The sequence below is a fragment of the Stenella coeruleoalba genome (assembly GCF_951394435.1).
Source record: "Stenella coeruleoalba genome assembly, chromosome: 7".
Classification (NCBI taxonomy): domain Eukaryota; kingdom Metazoa; phylum Chordata; class Mammalia; order Artiodactyla; family Delphinidae; genus Stenella; species Stenella coeruleoalba.
This window is the reverse complement of record NC_137153.1, coordinates 119,346,568-119,362,412: the sequence shown is the minus strand read 5'-3', so window position 1 is coordinate 119,362,412 and position 15,845 is coordinate 119,346,568. Positions and strand designations below refer to the sequence as shown.

At 59.1% G+C, this 15,845-nt stretch overlaps 2 protein-coding genes across 6 annotated transcripts in view; both read left to right on the top strand.

Annotated features, from left to right (window-relative positions):
* Positions 1 to 243: 243 nt before the first annotated feature.
* GBGT1 (globoside alpha-1,3-N-acetylgalactosaminyltransferase 1 (FORS blood group)) lies at positions 244 to 10,500 on the top strand. Of its 5 annotated transcripts, none has more exons than XM_079925883.1 (7): positions 244 to 571; positions 1,422 to 1,511; positions 2,204 to 2,269; positions 6,649 to 6,699; positions 6,782 to 6,817; positions 7,542 to 7,676; positions 8,783 to 10,500. In XM_079925883.1, exons 4-7 carry the CDS (start codon positions 6,653 to 6,655, stop codon positions 9,465 to 9,467), a joined length of 903 nt encoding a protein of 300 aa, XP_079782009.1. In that variant the 5' UTR covers positions 244 to 571; positions 1,422 to 1,511; positions 2,204 to 2,269; positions 6,649 to 6,652; the 3' UTR covers positions 9,468 to 10,500. The 5 variants fall into 5 exon arrangements, with proteins under 5 accessions (XP_079782009.1, XP_079782007.1, XP_079782008.1 ...); XM_079925881.1 differs by having other exon boundaries at positions 1,422 to 1,613; XM_079925882.1 differs by having other exon boundaries at positions 284 to 557; positions 1,422 to 1,613.
* A 2,999-nt stretch (positions 10,501 to 13,499) lies between these two features.
* The window catches only part of RALGDS (ral guanine nucleotide dissociation stimulator), a 47,263-nt gene continuing 44,917 nt past the window's right edge, over positions 13,500 to 15,845 (top strand). Inside the window, exon 1 of the mRNA XM_079925875.1 lies at positions 13,500 to 13,805. Within this exon, the coding sequence (XP_079782001.1) occupies positions 13,788 to 13,805 (18 nt within the window). The 5' untranslated portion in view covers positions 13,500 to 13,787. The remainder of the gene's footprint in view (positions 13,806 to 15,845) is intronic.

Genomic DNA, 15,845 nt, shown 5'->3' with positions numbered 1-15,845 from the left:
GGAGGAGCAGCGGTAGGTGGGCGGGGCACGCAGGGGGGTAGGTGGGGCTGAGGCCGGTGGGCGGGGCGCGCGGCTCCTTTCCCCACCCCCGAACCCCGCCCGGCCCCGATCCCGGCGGGCCCTTAGTCAGGCCCCACCCAGCGCGCTACTAAAGGCACCCGGCAGGCCCCGGGTTTTGCCGGACTGCAGGCGAACGGAGACCCTGTTTTCAGGGCGGGGCTGCGCCCCTCCGTCTGTTCTAACGCTGGTCCGGCCGCAAGGGGCTGAGTCTGCAGTCCGCAGGGACAGTCACGCTCCCGCGCCGCTCCCTGTCCCCGCCCCGCGCCCGGCCGGAGGAGCAGCGCCGCGAGCCCGGAGCCTGCAGTGGCCGGCCGAAGTCGAGGTGCGCGTCTCAGACCCAAGCTCCTGGGTGCAGATCCCCGGCTGGGGCGGCCGAAGCTCGGGCCTGGTTCTGCGTCGGCGGAGCGGCCCCGGCGGCCCGGGCTCCACCGGAGGAAGAATCCAGCGGAGCCGACGGTCGACGCGGAGCTTTGGAGGACGCCGCGCCCCAAGCCCGGGTGGGGAAACGGAGGTCCGCAGAGGGAGGGAGAGGGAGAGGGAGCGGGCCTGCCAGAGGCCACCGGGTGAGCCGGGGCCAAAGCCCCAAAACTCCGGCCCGGGGATCTTTATCTGACCTCGGGCGGACCCCCGCAGAGCTGTCAGGCGTCCCGCGCTCTCTGTGACCCGGGCCGGACCCAGGGCTTTAGAGCCCTTCCCGCACATCAGGGGCGGTGCGGATTGCGTCTTGCCACCTCACCAAGCCCCCTATAGCTGAGGAGGACGCCGAGGCTGTGGTGGAGCGGGCAGGAGAGCGCCTTGCCCAGGGTTACCGCCGAGAGCGGGTGAGAGCTGAAGCGCGTTCCCGCGGTCCCGGGAGAGCCCAGGCCCCCTCTCCCGGAGGAATGCGCTGCTACCACTCCTGCCCCCACCCCCATCCCGGGGGATCTATGCCGCCCCTCCCAGCGCACCCCCCCCCCACCCCAGGCCGAGTGTGTCCCCGCGGTGCGGGCTCTGGGCTTGATTTCCGGCGTCCTCCCAGTTTCCCCAGGAATCCTTCTCCAAGCCCCGCCCCCCCCAAGCGCTGTTCCCCTAGTCCCTAGGATGGCCGCCCTTAGCTTAACACAGAAGGAGGTCAGTAGGGAGACCTGAGAGACAAGGCAAGGAGCCAGGCGCCTTTCCGGCCCAGGACCTTTTGCAAGGCACCGCAGCAGGCTTTGGCTGAGTCCTGAGCCTCTGTCCTTCAGAACTGCCAGACCTGGGCCTGGGCCCAGCAGGACGAGGAGACAGCTGGAATCCACATTCCCCGGGTGAGGCCGCCCAGGGGAGGGCAGGGCAGCAAAAATGGGGCCACTGTCCTGTGGATAAGGAGCATTCCTTTGCAGGTGTTCCCCGGACCCCGGAGACACAGGCTCCGAGCCCGACACCTCTGAGAGAGGTGGGCTGATTCACCAAGGCACACCCAGACTCTGCAGGTACCCAGGCTCAGATGCTGCCCACCCAGCGATGCACTGCCCCAGACTAGCCCTGGGCCTGGGGTTCTGCCTGCTGGTGGGCATGGCCCTCTGCTCTCTGTGGTGAGCATACCCCATGGAGCCCTCCCTCCCTACCCCAGACCCCTCCGTCTCTCAGCATCTCAACCCCCAAACCTTGACCCCTTCACAGGATTCCCAGGTCCCACCCCCTTCTCTCGGTGCACCTGTCCCTTCACCCCAGCCCCAGTAAGACTGAACTAGCCTGGCTTATGTATTTTGCTTTGCACTGGCCTGGCCTTCGCACTTGCTCTTTCCTCTGCTTGGACTGTTCTTCTAGCCATGTTAATGTTTATGCTCCAGAATTCACCCTATGTGTTCTTCCCACAAAGCTCTGGGGGCCGCCCCCAACCACCAGCCCCCTGTGTGCAGGGCCTGGCATCAAGAGCATTCCTGTCCCAGGAATGAACGGCTGCACGGCTCATGACTCATTGCGGCTAATGACTCATTGCGGAAGACCAGGAGGCTTTGTCCTCCGAGGTCAGCCAGACCCAAGGAATGATTGGGCGGGGGCGGGGGGAGGGGAGGTGTATCCCAGGTGCACCACGCGGGGCCTGCATTCCCACTGACATGCAGCAAAGTGAGTTTTCAGCCTCACGTGCAAAGTCAGGTCAACAGGTGTATTTCCTTCCCAGGGTGTATGTCGAGAACTGGCTGCCGGTCTCCTATGTCCCCTATTATCTCCCCTGCCCAGAGATCTTGTAAGTATGGGCCAGGGCGAATTGGGGGCCCCCGGAGTGGAGGGGGTGAGCGGGTTTTTAAGGTCACTTTGTAGGTTCTTAGGTCCTAAGCTCATGATTCTGAGCAGTGTGATGGGCTGCCACAGGTGTGGAGTGAAATTCCCCTGTTTCAGTCCTTGGGTGTCCTTGCAGTGCCCCCTCCACAGTTGTGACCTTGAGCATGTTGCATAGCTCTGAGCCTCACTTGCTGTATCTGTAAAATGGGATGATAGAGGTGCCCCTCCCGAGCCAGCCAGAGCATGGGGTACTGTAATGATGCCTGTAAATAGCCTGGTGTTGCACCTGGCACGTAGGAGGTGCTCAGGAAAGAGTGCTTTCAGGACTTGACTTCTTTTTCTTTTTTTAATACATTTATTTATTTTATTTTATTTTTTATTTTTGGCTGCATTGGGTCTTCTTAGCTGCACGCGGGCTTTCTCTAGTTGTGGCGACCGGGGCCACTCTTCGTTGAGACGCGCGGGCTTCTCATTGCGGTGGCTTCTGTTGTTGCGGAGCATGGTCTCTAGGTACGCGGGCTTCAGTAGTTGTGGCATGTGGGCTCAGTAGTTGTGGCTCGCAGTCTTAGTTGCTCCGCGGCCTGTGGGATCTCCCTGGACCAGGGATCGAACCCTTGTCCCCTGCATTGGCAGGCGGATTCTTAACCACTGTGCCACCTGGGAAGTCCAGGACTTGACATTTTGCGCAATTTTGTGTTCTCTGTGGCTTCAAAGAAGAAATGGACACGTGACCAGTCTCCCCCACATAACAAATCTGACATTTTGTCAGTTAAGAGTGAAAAAGATTTGGTTATAGATGAACCTAGAACTTGAAATGATTCCTACTGATTGCGTCACTTTTTATATCCGATATCAAACGTATCTCAGACTTGCCAAGATGGGATGGAACAGTCTGCCGTTCAGATCGCCCCAGCGCTCTTGTCGTTCAGCTGTCCTTAGCGAATAATTCTCTGCCCTGGGCAGGTTGTTCTGTGACAGCGCCGGCCTGATCCCAGTGACGTCCTCTCACCGTGCTTTGTTTCATGCCCCAAATAAGTGCTGGTTTATAAGAACCAGTGTGTTTCCCAGCCAAGTCCTCTGTGTCATCAGACTAAAACTAATAACAATAATTTTCAAAGTCCAAAAAAAAAAGAGTGAAAAAGGTGATTTGGGACAGTCTCAAGGGGGCAGTTGGCCACCCAGCCTTGTTTTTCATGACAGCAAGAGGAAAGTTTAAAATCTGCATGATAGACTACTAACTAACAACAAAGTGTGTTTCACTGTTATAAACATAGAATACAGTAAATTAGGAGGCTGGATAACAGAAAAGACAAAGAAAATGAAATACCCTCTTGTGTTTTGCTGGTCCAAGTCATACTCTGACTCCAGAGTTCATTGTCAGCTCGTTGGTTGCTACGCTTTCTATCTGAACAGATTGTTCTAAAAAGCAGAAAGGCTGCTTGGTATCGAAAGTAGCTGTGACCACAGCGTTTTTGTGATTTTTATCCAGCTTCCCCAGAATTGGCTTGCTTTTTTGGCATCTGGTCACCATCATTTTATTCCACCCAGGGACTGGGCCCTAATTCTTGAATCCCTCTCCCTTTCCCACCAGCAAGTTTGCAGCATTTAGGTTGTTTCCAATTTCCCAGCGTTCTAAATCAGTTTGTAGTGAGCAGCTTTGGATAGGCCGCTTTTTCCATCTTAAAGATCCTTTCCTTTGGTAAGTTTCTGAGCCAAAGGATATGGCTGAGGTATTCATCCATCGCGTCAGGTTGCTCTCCAGGGGGACAGGGGCACACACACACTCGAACTCACACAGATATGCCACCCCCTCCACCCCGCTGCAGCTGCATTGCACCTGGGCCGGTGCTGGAAGTATTAGGTGCTATGAAAAACAAAAAACAAACCACCTTGCTGACTCCAGACATGGGAAATGCGATGTGGTTTGAATTTCATTTCTTTGATTCCTACCAGGCCCTCACCTCCCCCACGCCTTCCCATTAACTGAATTTCCTCTTTGGCGACTCGCCTGCTCCAGCACCTTCTCTCCTTGGCCTGTCGGTGGGTCCTCTATCACCACCCTTGGCCGAAAGTACTTGCTACATTTTTTTTTCTTTGCAGTTGGTCTGGCTTTTGGTTCTACTGAGTTATTTTTTTTTAATCGATTAAAGTTGGAGAGTTTCGTTTGTTTGAAATGGTCACATCTTCCCCTCTGTTCACTTGGATCTCTTCTTTACTTTTAGTTTCATGACCTTCAGAGGTTTGGAAACGAGAAGTTCCTTTTTTTGGCGCTGGCTCATCTGTGGCTTTGGAATTCTTCTGTCTAACCCGTGAAAGTGGCCAGAGCAGAGTTGTGTCCAGGCTGGTGGGGGAAAGGGAAATACCGATGGCCAGGGAAGTGTGGAACAAGGGCCCCTTTCCCCTTCTCACTTCTGACCACCTTCTCAGAGTCCCATCACTTTCTTTTCTTCTTTCTTTTTTTTTTTTTTTCTTTTTGAAGATGTTGTCTTCTTTATTTATTTTTGGCTGTGCTGTGCAGCACGCAGAATCTTAGTTCCCTGACCAGGAATCAAACCCGCACCCCTTGCAGTGGAAGCGTGGACGGCCAGGGAAGTCCCCCTATCCCTTTCTGAGCAGGGGCCTAACATGTGCTTGTCTGTGTGAATCTAGGGCAGGGGGCCAATTGGATGGATCAACTTTTAAAAATTGTTGCTTCCAGAGTATAGACAGATCACAGAAGGACACATACAATAGGGTTTCACTTCTAAGAGGTCTCTGGAATAGTCATATTTATAGAGACAGAAGTAGGAACAATGTTCCCAGGGGCTGGGAGAGGGAATCGGGAGTTAGTGTGTCGGGGGAACAGGGTCTCAGTTTGGGAAATGAAAAAGTTCTGGACGTGGATGGGGGTGACGGTTGCCCGACAATGTGAACGTCCTTTAAGGCCCCTGAACTGTACACTTTCAAATGGTTAAAATGGGAAATCTTTGTTACGTATATCTTACCACACACACAAAGCATAGACTGAAAAAACTAGGAGAGCTCCAGGAGGCTTAAGCCATCCCATCGTAGGTGACGTACTGAAGAGACCCAAGTGGACGGCAGGCACCCACGTCCTCAGGTGGTCTGAGCCTTACAGGCGAGCTCAGGCCTCTGCTGGAACAGGTTCTGACCCGGTCCCTGGGTGGCCTTGAGCAAGCCTTCCCATCCCCCAGGCCTCGCTTCCACCCTGGGGAGCGATATTATTGTCCCCATTTTAAGGGTGAGGGAACTAAACCCCGAGGAGTGAGATGTCCGGCCCCTGGTCTCTCCAGCCAGCTGGCGGCAGAGCCAGAGGCATGTCACTGGCAGCCTCCTGTGTCTGACCCCGTCGCCGGCCACCTCCTTCCTTAATCAGCCCTCCTTCCTAATCCCCCCAGGTTGGCCGCAGCTAGTGGGGGCCAGCCACACAGACAGCCTGCCAAGAAGGGGCCAGGGTGCTGCCCTTACCATTCGCTCCGTGCTGGGCACTGGCTGACAGGCCCCGACTTACAAACCTCTCTTACCTCTCACGACAGCTCTAAGGGTTAAGGGTGCTGCCTCGTTTTACAGATAAGGGAAAATGGGTGTATCAGTCAGCCTTCCACTAAAAAAACAGAACCTGGAAGAGGGAGGGAGACGACTGAATGACTGACTGACTGATTGATTGAAAGCAATCGGCTTACACGACTGTGGGGTGGCGAAGCCGGTCTGAAATCCACGGAGCGGGCCGTCGGGAAGGGTGGGCTGGAACTCTTCGGCAGGAGCTGACACTACTGTCCACCGGCAGAATTTCTTCTTCAGGGAAACCTCAGTTCTATGCTATAGCTTTTCAACTGCCCGTACCAGGCCTGCCAGACTATGGAGGATGGTGTAGATGTCACTGACATCTACAAAACCTGTACCTTCACAGCGACGCCTTGATTGGTGGTTGTGACACTGGCTTCTTCAGCTGACCGTCACCGTAGGTTCAGGTTAAGTAACTCGCCCACCCAGGCTAGAAGGTGGCAGAACTGGGCTCACCGGGCCTTTACAGCTCCACAGACCTTCTCCCCAGTGCCCAGGCTCTTCCAGAGCAATATGTTTGAAAGAGAGACAGAAAAAGACTTTGGAGACAGATGGTACCAGGCTGGAATCACTGCCCTGCCACACGGTGACTCTGGATAGACCGCCTCTATAGGAGTCCAGCCCCGACAGAGTGGACAGGGCAGTGGGGGTGGGTCAAGGGCGTCTGGGGGGTTGGGGGTGCCTGTCCCATGGGGGTGCTTCACCTTGACCTCATCCTTCCCTGCTGAGTGTTTCTGCCCCCCACCGGCACTAATGGCTCTGTCTCACCTCTCCCACCAGCAACATGAAGCTGCAGTACAAGGGGGAGAAGCCATTCCAGCCTGTGACACCGTAAGCAGACTGTCACTTCCCCCTTTGTGGCCCCGGGGTTGGGGGCTGCCTCCCCTTAACCACTCACCCTTCTTGATTACAGATCACAGTACCCTCAGCCCAAGCTGCTGGAGCAAAAGTAGGTGTTGATTAGGGCCTGGGCCCAGAATGGGGAGACCTGGGGTAGAGGCGGGGGCGCGGGCCTCTGATCTGGAAGTTGGGGTACTGGAGGTGTCCACTGGCCTCGGGGTCTGGGTCGTCTGGGACCTGGGCTCCGGTCCAGCTCTGTCACTAGCTATGTGACCTTGGACAGGTTAGCCAACCACTCTGCGATTTTTCTGCACAGGTGGATAATAATAATACCCACCTGATAGGCAGTTGGAGGCCCGGATGAGACGGTGTTTGCAAAGTGCACAGCAGGGAATTCCCTGGCAGCCCAAGTGGTTAGGACTCCGAGCTGGCACTGCTGGAGGGCCTGGGTTCAATCCGTGGTCAGGGAGCTGAGATCTCTCAAGTTGCGTGGCGCGGCCAAAAGTAATAATGATAATAATAACGCAGAGCACTGTGCCTTCTGCGTGGCCGCGCTCGATCCGTCGTCGACGATGATGTTGATGACCCCCGTCTCCGAGGCACTTAGCGGGCACCGGAAATGCCAGGCTCCTCTAGACACTGGGCATGCGTTAACTCCTGGTCTTGACCACGCTGGGAAGTAGCTATGACTATCCCCACTTTCCACATGAGGATACTGGGGCCCAGAGACGGGGATAAAGCTGCCCAGGGTCACACAGCTTTGGCAGGGCCAAGATGAGAGGGAGGCTTTCCCAGGGGAGGGTCTCAGCCCCCACGGCCTCCTCTGCTGCCAGGCCCACAGAGTTCCTGATGCTCACACCCTGGCTAGCGCCCATCGTCTCCGAGGGAACCTTCGAGCCGGAACTTCTGCGTCATATCTACCAGCCGCTGAACCTGACCGTCGGGGTCACGGTGTTTGCCGTGGGGAAGTGAGTAGTGGGCTGGGCTGGGCTGGGGGAAGGGGGGTTATAAATTCTGAGCCCCAGGAATTTATAGTCTGGGGAGAGACAGGACCCCAACCCGGGCACCAGGGAGGCCCTGAACCAGGTGCTGTGCAGGTGGGAAGGTACAGAGTGGAGTATGCTGGTGGGAGGGGAGCTTCCTGGAGGAAGGGGGTCTGGCCCTGGCATGGAAGGGGGGAGGGGGAGGCAGCCCAGGTGAGGGGGCAGCAGGAGCCTTTGTCAGGAGACACCCTTGTCCCTTCACCCCTTCTGCTTCCCCTGAACCGTCCAGGCAGGTGTGAAGGAGTGGAAAGCCCCCCAGACCACCGCATAGAATTGGGGGTCCGTGATCAGGCCACAGGCAGGTCAAGAGACCCAGGCAGAGCCGGCCCATCCTTGGGGACCCTCTCTCCTCCAGCCTCTGGCCTGTGGGCTCTCTGGACACCTCCTGTTTTCCCCTCTCCTTCCTCACCCCGCCTGCCCTTTCCTTTAGGAGCCATCACCTGGCAGCTTCCCTCTGGGTCCCTTTCTGGGACTCCTGAGAGAGGGACCCTAATGGGTCCCCAGCAGCTAAGCACTGGCCAGATGATGGATGGCCCAGCGGGGATCAGGGGACCCCCCCCACCCCTGGCCCAATCGGCACCCCGCAGCCAGCACCACCCACCTTCCCTTGACTCGGCCACTTCCCCGTTTCTTGGCTCCTTTCCTCTCTCTGAGGCTCAGTGTCTGTGCCTAGGAGGTGGGGACTGTGGTCCCTGCCTTCTAGGGAGTTTATGAGGCTAGAAGGAGAGAAGAATCCCTTAGAACACTGCCTGGCACTTAGTAAGTGCTCAGTAAAAGTTAGCTCAGTCTGTGAATATGAGTCATCAATCATCATTATTAGGACGGTCTTAAGAGGTTGGTACTAAGATGGTGGGAATTTGACAGACAAGGACCCCGAGGGGCGGACCTGAGTGCCTTCTTGAGATGGGAAGCTGGGAGGTGGACCCCAGCCCGGCCAGCCCCAGCCCTGTCCGTGTGGTGCTAGCACCTAGTGGGGACCCAGGCAGTGGCCCCGCTGAGGCCACGGGGCGTGATGGGATTCTCTCCACCAGGTACACCCAGTTCGTCCAGCGCTTCCTGGAGTCAGCCGAGCAGTTCTTCATGCAGGGGTTCCGGGTGCACTACTATGTCTTCACTAACGACCCCACGGCCGTTCCTCGGGTCCGGCTGGGCTCCGGCCGCCTCGTCAGCACCATCCCCATCCTGAGGCACTCCCGCTGGGAGGAGATCTCCACACGCCGCATGCAGAGCGTCAGCCAGCACATTGCCGAGAGGGCGCACCGGGAGGTCGACTACCTCTTCTGCCTCAATGTGGACATGGTGTTCCGGAACCCATGGGGCCCCGAGACCTTGGGGGACCTGGTCGCTGCCATTCACCCCGGCTACTTCGCTGTTCCCCGCCAGCAGTTCCCCTACGAGCGCCGGCCTCTTTCCACCGCCTTTGTGGCGGATGGCGAGGGGGATTTCTATTATGGCGGGGCGGTCTTTGGGGGGCGGGTGGCCGAGGTGTATGAGTTTACCAGAGGCTGCCACATGGGCATCCTGGCAGACAAGGCCAACGGCATCATGGCGGCCTGGCAGGAGGAGAGTCACCTGAACCGCCGCTTCATCTCACATAAGCCCTCCAAAGTGCTGTCCCCCGAGTACCTCTGGGATGACAGGAAGCCCCAGCCCCCCAGCCTGAAGCTGATCCGCTTTTCTACCCTCGACAAGGACACCGACTGGCTGAGAAGCTGATGGCTGAGCCGGGGCTGCCGTGGATGGGGGGACCCCAGTGAGCGCCCAGCTCACCGGAGCCTCCCTGCACCGGTGCCTCACTTCTCAAGCCTTAAGTGAGACCAGCCCTGTGCTGTCCACCTCTCAGTCTGCCAGCAGAATCCAATGGGAAAATGGGCCTGTGAAGACCTTTGTAAACTGTGAAGGGCGGTGCGCATATGAGGAGAACGCCAAGATCATGTAGCCTGTGTCCCAAGAACAGCAGGACAGGAGGCGGGGAGACCAGAGGTAGAAAAAGACAGGGCCCGGCAGGCCTCACCCAGCACACGTGCCTTGGGGCAGGCTCTGGAGTCTCAGCCCCGCCCAGTACCTCAAATTCCCCCTCTGCCCCCCTTCTGTTGCCTGTTGCCCTTAAAGTTGCACTTCTAACACTGTGTGAAAGGCATCCCGGACCCCTTTTCTCTGGCTGCGGGGGTCCTGGATACTGTGATGTCCCCCAGCCACACAGAGCCAGTTCCTCGCTCAGGTCCCTGAGGGAGCCTTTGACATCGCCCAGGTCTAGGCTCGCTCTGGTTTCATGTCCCACCTCCCTTGAGGTGCACCACACTCCCTGGCACCAGCCGCCTCCTTTGTAAGAGGGTTTGGGCAGTTTTTAATAAAGGTGGCGTGTGCTTGGCCCTAACCGGGTTTCTTCACCTGCACATCCGGGTATCTTGGCCACCAGCCCGCAGGGATGCAGACAGCCTGGGTTGCAAATACACTCAGCTCGGGTGGGTGTGGTCAGGGTATAGTTTTCCAGAAACCTGGGCTGATGCCGCTGCAACAGACAGGATTTCACCCTGCTTCTCCTGGGAGATGGGTGAAGTGGAAGTGTCGCCAGATATGCTCTCCTGCGTTGGGGGACGCAGAGCCCACCAGCTGGATACCCTGTGGGGTCTTGGTCCCTGAGCACGTAGCAAATATGTCTGCCGGGGTTCCTGCATCCGCGGTCAGTCTTAGCCCTGGGATGCCCCTGGCAGGCCTGGGGCCCCAAGGCCATGGTGCAGGCCCAGGATTAGAGGGTCTTCAGAGTCCTGCGGTGGTTCCCTCTGCCTGGTGGGACAGAGATGCAGTGGGGGGTGGCCCAGTGTCCACTGCCCTGGGGGCAGCAGCATCTTTGCCACGTAAGGCAGGGGCGGAGGGCGGGGGGCGATGCGGTCTGTGACCACGTCGGGAGGAGGAGGAACCCACCCACCTGACCACCCCTGGCAAAACGGGGGCCAGCCCCAAGTCCACTCTTCCTGCAGCCTGTGTTTTGGGCGGCAAGCAAGGACAGACTGCAAGAGTGTGGACAGACTGAGTGATCGCTGTGAGGAGACAGCCTGCGCTGGAGAGGACGGTCAGGGAGAGGCCCCGAGGGGCTCCCTGGGCAGAGGGACAAGGGTGGACCCATGGCCCATGTGTCGCTAGTGGGGAGCACCTTAACCATGGTGCCTGGACCTGCCCTAGGGTGTGTGTGAGGCCAGCAGTGTTGAATGGGCAGGCCCTGCCTTCAAGGAGCTTCCATGTTGGAGCATGGAGAGGGCCCTTAATGTGGAGACCAGAGAAGCCCTCAGGAGCAGGTGGCCCTGAGGCCCGGGCAGCACCATCCTTGCTGCGGGGAAGTGAGCCCCTTCTCACACCCAGCCCAGCTGATGGGCCCTTCTCAGCCGTGGCTCAAACCCCAGGCACTATGGCTACCCTGGTCTCCATCCCAGGGCGCAGGCCTCAGACACAGTGGAGTGAGTTATAGTGCCCAACTCCTGGACCCAAACCGGGGTCCAGGCTACTTTCCAAAAAGGAGCTGAGGGCTTGGGGCCAGAGCTGCTCCGTGGGTGTGAAGAAGGGGACTGGTAAGAGTGGGAGGGGTGGCAGGAGACAGGCCCGACCCAGCAGAGGGAGGGGGAGTGCCGGAAATAGAAATAGACAAAATTACAGATGCAAAATGTCTGCAGTGCCCCCTGCCAGCGAGGCCCCTGAAACTTAAACTTGCTGTCCCCTCATGGCCACCTACCACCTCCCCGCTCCCTACAGTCCGGCATCCCTGCTCTGCCACAGGGCCTGGCCCTGCACACCTCCACTCACACGGCCTGCCGGTCAGGCCTCCCTGTCCAATCACCTGGCCAATTCCTGGGGACAGACTCCTGACATCTCCAGGAAGCCTGCCTTGACTTATTCCCCCTCCAGGGTGGGTGCCTTTCAGTGTTCCCATAAATCCTCATCCCTATGTCATCATTGACAGTGTTCTGCCCATCTCCACCCCTTTCCCCAGTTGGTAAACCCCAAGAGGGTACAGATGGCGGTCAGCCAGGTTTACCCTGGTACCCGAAACCCAGGAGGCATTCCATGAATGTTTGTTGAATGACTGCATGAATGTGAGGCAGCTGAGAGAACACGGGTTTGAGTCTGTCCTAGCACACGAGGGATGCTGGGCAGGTTACTCTATCTCTCTGAGGCCCTGGGGTGACGATCAAATGGGATTATGGCTGGGAGACCTCCGCGCACTGACTTCTGGGCACGTACTTGGAGAAGTAGATAGGTCTGGGACCTAGCTAGGCAACATGCCCAACCCTGGGAGAGGGCAGATGACCATCATAGCCCCCACTGTGCAAAGGAGGAAACTGAGGCAGACCCCATCCCTGGCTGCATCTCAGGGATGCATGCTTGGGTGGGGTGAATAACGCACCTTCCAGTTGAGATGCTGTGGCTCTGACAAAGCCACATGGATCGTGTCCCCTGCGGCCCCCAACCTGCAGTGATCCCCAACTCCTTGCCCCTCACTCAGACCCCTTGTGGTCTGGTCCAGACACCCTCCCCAGTGTGTGCACCCCTCACTCCTACCCCAGCCTCCCTACAGCCTTCCTCCCCCAGGGACCCCACCAAGCCCTCCCCCCCACAGAGCCCCTGCCTGCAGCGCCCCTCCCTGAAGCCCCCCATCCGAGAGGGACTCACCTCCAAGGCTGGGCTCAGAGGCCACAGCCTTGGGCTCCTGTGCAACCACAGCCTTTGAGGTCAGAATGATCTGGGTTGAAACCCACAGCGGGGCCACGTCACAGCCCTGTGACAGGCAATCTCGTGTGGTGACTCTCAGAGCCTCAGTTTCCTCCACTGAAGATAAGGTCAGTCCCTCTGACCTTGGGAGGGAGTGTTGGGGATTAAAGCAGGGGGAAGGTGCCCAAAGTGCTTGGACTCAGGAGGTCATCTGGCTGAGGGCGCCCAACACAGGACGAGGCCTCTGATGGTCAGCGCAGGCTCAGTGAAGGTAAAGAGCAATGATTCCGAGTCCCCCGTTCACTTAGAGCTGAGTGACCTTGAGAGCTGAGGCCACTGTTCACAAATAAAAAGTCAAAATCACTGAGCACCCAGGGGGTGTTCTTACTAACACTAACTACCGCCGACAGTCATTCAGCCAGTGGTGGGCCCCTCCTCCCTGGGCTCCTCCAGCCCCCTTTCACCAGCCAGGGCTGCAGCTGGCGACAGGCTGGACCTCGTGTCCGGAAGTCCTGCCAGGAAAACAAGGAAGGGAGTGTAGGGGGGGTGGTGGTAGGGGCGGCTTGACCTTCTTTTCTGTACCCCGTGTCCACTGCCGCCTCCAGGACTGCCTGTCCCAGCCATGCGCTCATGCGCTGAGCTGGCCCCAGCAGGTGGCATACGGGGTAGGACGGAAGGATGGGGGTGTACAATCTCACATCTCCAGGTCTACACTACCACCCGGCCCAGCCCCCGCCCGGTTGCGTTTGGGGCGGCTGGAGGTCCTAGGGGGCACAGGAGGAACAGAGCAGGTGGCGGAGGTGGGAGACGCGCTGTGACTCTCCGGTGCGCTGCGCGCGAGCGCGCGGCAAGGCGGGGCTCACGTGCACGCGACGTCCACGGGCCCGCGCAGGCCCCGTGTGCGCTCCCGGCCGTAGACTCTAGGCCCTGCTGCCCCGGCGGGGTCCACCCGCGTCACCCGGCGAGAGGGAGACCGCTGCGCGTCCCCGAGCTCGCTCGGCGGGGTCCGCCCCTCACACCTGCGGTAGGCAGGGCAGGGGCGGGGCGGGGCGGGGCGGGGCCGCGGCGGTCCCCGCCTACCCGGCCGGAGCCCGGGAGCCCGGGCGGAACCCAGCAGCGGGGCCCGAGCGTCCGGCGGCGCGGCGCAGACAATGGGAGCGGCGCTGGCGGCGGCGGTGGCGCTGGCGGAGCCCCGGGCCCGGCGGGGACGGGAGGCCGCGCCATGAGCCCCGCAGCCGGGCGCCCCCCTGCGCCGCGCGCGGGCCGAGGCCAGCGGCCTCTGCGAGCCCTGGGCCCCGCCCTGGGGCCGGCGATGTGCTGCCAGGGCTGAGGATGATGGTAGATTGCCAGGTGAGTGCCCCGCCCGGCCGCGACCGCCCTCCCCACCGCCAGGGGGTGGAGGAAGGACCGCGTGCCCGCCCCCCCCCCCCGCCCGCACCCCATCCAGCCGGGAAGGAGCATCGCGCCGAGTCCACGCGGAGCGCGCGCTTACGCAGCAGTTCCGCGTCCCACCCTTCCTGGTACAGCTGGGAAACTGAGGCCAGGAGAAAGACACGGACTGGCCCGGGGCCACGAGGTGGGCAGAGTCCAGAAGAGAAGGGAGGGTTCCAGCCTCCAATGCCAGTGCTCAGCCACTATCATGGGGTTTCCTTTGGGAATGAGAGCCCCTAAGATTCTGGGCGACCCCTGTTCACCCCCACCCATGAGGGGCCCTTTCCTCTCGGTATCCCGACGCGCCCACGGGTACATACACACACATTGACTTCACAGGTGGGGACCATGGCGTAGATCCAGAGGAGAGTGGACACAGAAGTGACAAGGGGGAAAGAAGAAATTGGTTGGAGGCAGCTCTACCACGGGGCAGGACCATCTAGTCTCCTGGCGACATGCCCAGGGCTCAAAGCGTGAGGGACAGAGGTGCCAGGCAGACGGGCTGGGCGTCTCCAAGGTTCCCGGGGGTCGGCGTAGGCAGGAACAATCCCCAGGGCAGCCTGGAGAGGACAGTTCCTCGGGTCCTGCATCCACCACTCTGGGCGCCTGGAACTAGGATGAGATTCCCCCGTAGTGTGGAGGGAATTACAGGAGAGAAGTCCTCGGTTTAATCCACTGTAATTTGGGGTGCATAGATGGAGTGATCCCGAGGGTCCTGCAGCTCGTAGAAGAGTCTTTTGGCCTTGGTTCTCCATCCCTGACCCACTGTGCTCCAACTCTTCCGAGTAGAAAATGCTTTCTACTCCTTCGAGGTCCTTCTGAGCAGGGGGCAGCCTGGGGGCCTGGGGACCTGGGGACCTGGGTGGTACAGAATGAGGCAGAGCATTGGACCACGTCTTTGTTGGCACCTGGGGGTCCTCATTTGGAAGTGGGTGGAGTCACTGCCCTGGTTGGAGTGAGGAGGCGTCCGGAGTGAACTGGACACCAGGACAGTGGCGGGAAAGAGGGGAGCAAGAGAGGCTTCTGAGGTCCTGCACATCGCCCCTGGAGCCGGCATGTCCTGCTCCTTTGCCCCTCCGGGGTAGGGAGAGTCGCTGCCTTGACTACACCCAAACAAAGGTGTGTGTTTTGTTTTCTGGTTTTCCTGCCTGGGGCTGCAGTGCTGGGGATGACCACCAGGGGGCGGGCTGTGCTCACTCTGCTCAATGGAGCAACTGGAGCAGGGAAGGGGCACCCGGGAGTCATTCTGGGCATCCCCCTGCCTCCGACCCAACAGGCACCTTTTATTGCTAGCCTCCAGGTCCACAATATGAGCTGCTCAGAGGCAGGAGGGGGCTCCAAGATCCTCTATTGATTCAGCTACTGTGCCCTGGGCACTCACCCAGGAGCTCACAGCTTGGAAGGGCAGATGGACAAAAGCAGGAAAGCAAATCCCCGTGAGAGAGAAGAGCAAGTGCTCTAGGGAATGAGTCAGGGCCCTGGAAGGAGGGCCAGGAGCCCCTGGAGGGTCTAAAAGGCCTCCAAGGTGACGTTGATGCTGTGACCAGAGAGACAAGAGCAGCCTAGCCCTGCACACTCTGTGAGCATGAGCCTGGGGGAAGGTCAAAGGTGAAGAGACTTGGAAACAGAAGATTTCGTAGCCAGGAGGAAGTGAGACAGGAGCCAGTGTGGCTGGGAGAGCTGAGAAGGAGAGCGGGGAGGAGGGCAGGGCAAGACCTGGAAGGACGTCCCGGTGTCTGTGCCATGCGACAGCATCCCCTAACGTAGCGCGTACAAGGACAAACACTGACCCTCTCAGTGTCTGTGACCAGGAGGCAGGCTCAGCTCAGCTGGGAGCCTCTGCCTCGAGGTCCCCCAGGAGGCTGGGCTGTGGTCTCAGCTGAGGCTCAGTCAGGGTGGGGTCTGTCTCTGAGATCATTCTCGGGTTATTGGTGGGATTCATCTAGGCAATGGGTGGGT

Bases quoted from the DNA above. Each gene is read 5' to 3' on its own strand.
- GBGT1 (XM_079925881.1), top strand. From the start codon at position 1,543: ATGCACTGCCCCAGACTAGCCCTGGGCCTGGGGTTCTGCCTGCTGGTG. The intron at 2,270-6,648 runs GTAAGTATGGGC...CTCTCCCACCAG, and splicing joins CTCCCCTGCCCAGAGATCTT to CAACATGAAGCTGCAGTACA. The intron at 6,700-6,781 runs GTAAGCAGACTG...TCTTGATTACAG, and splicing joins CCATTCCAGCCTGTGACACC to ATCACAGTACCCTCAGCCCA.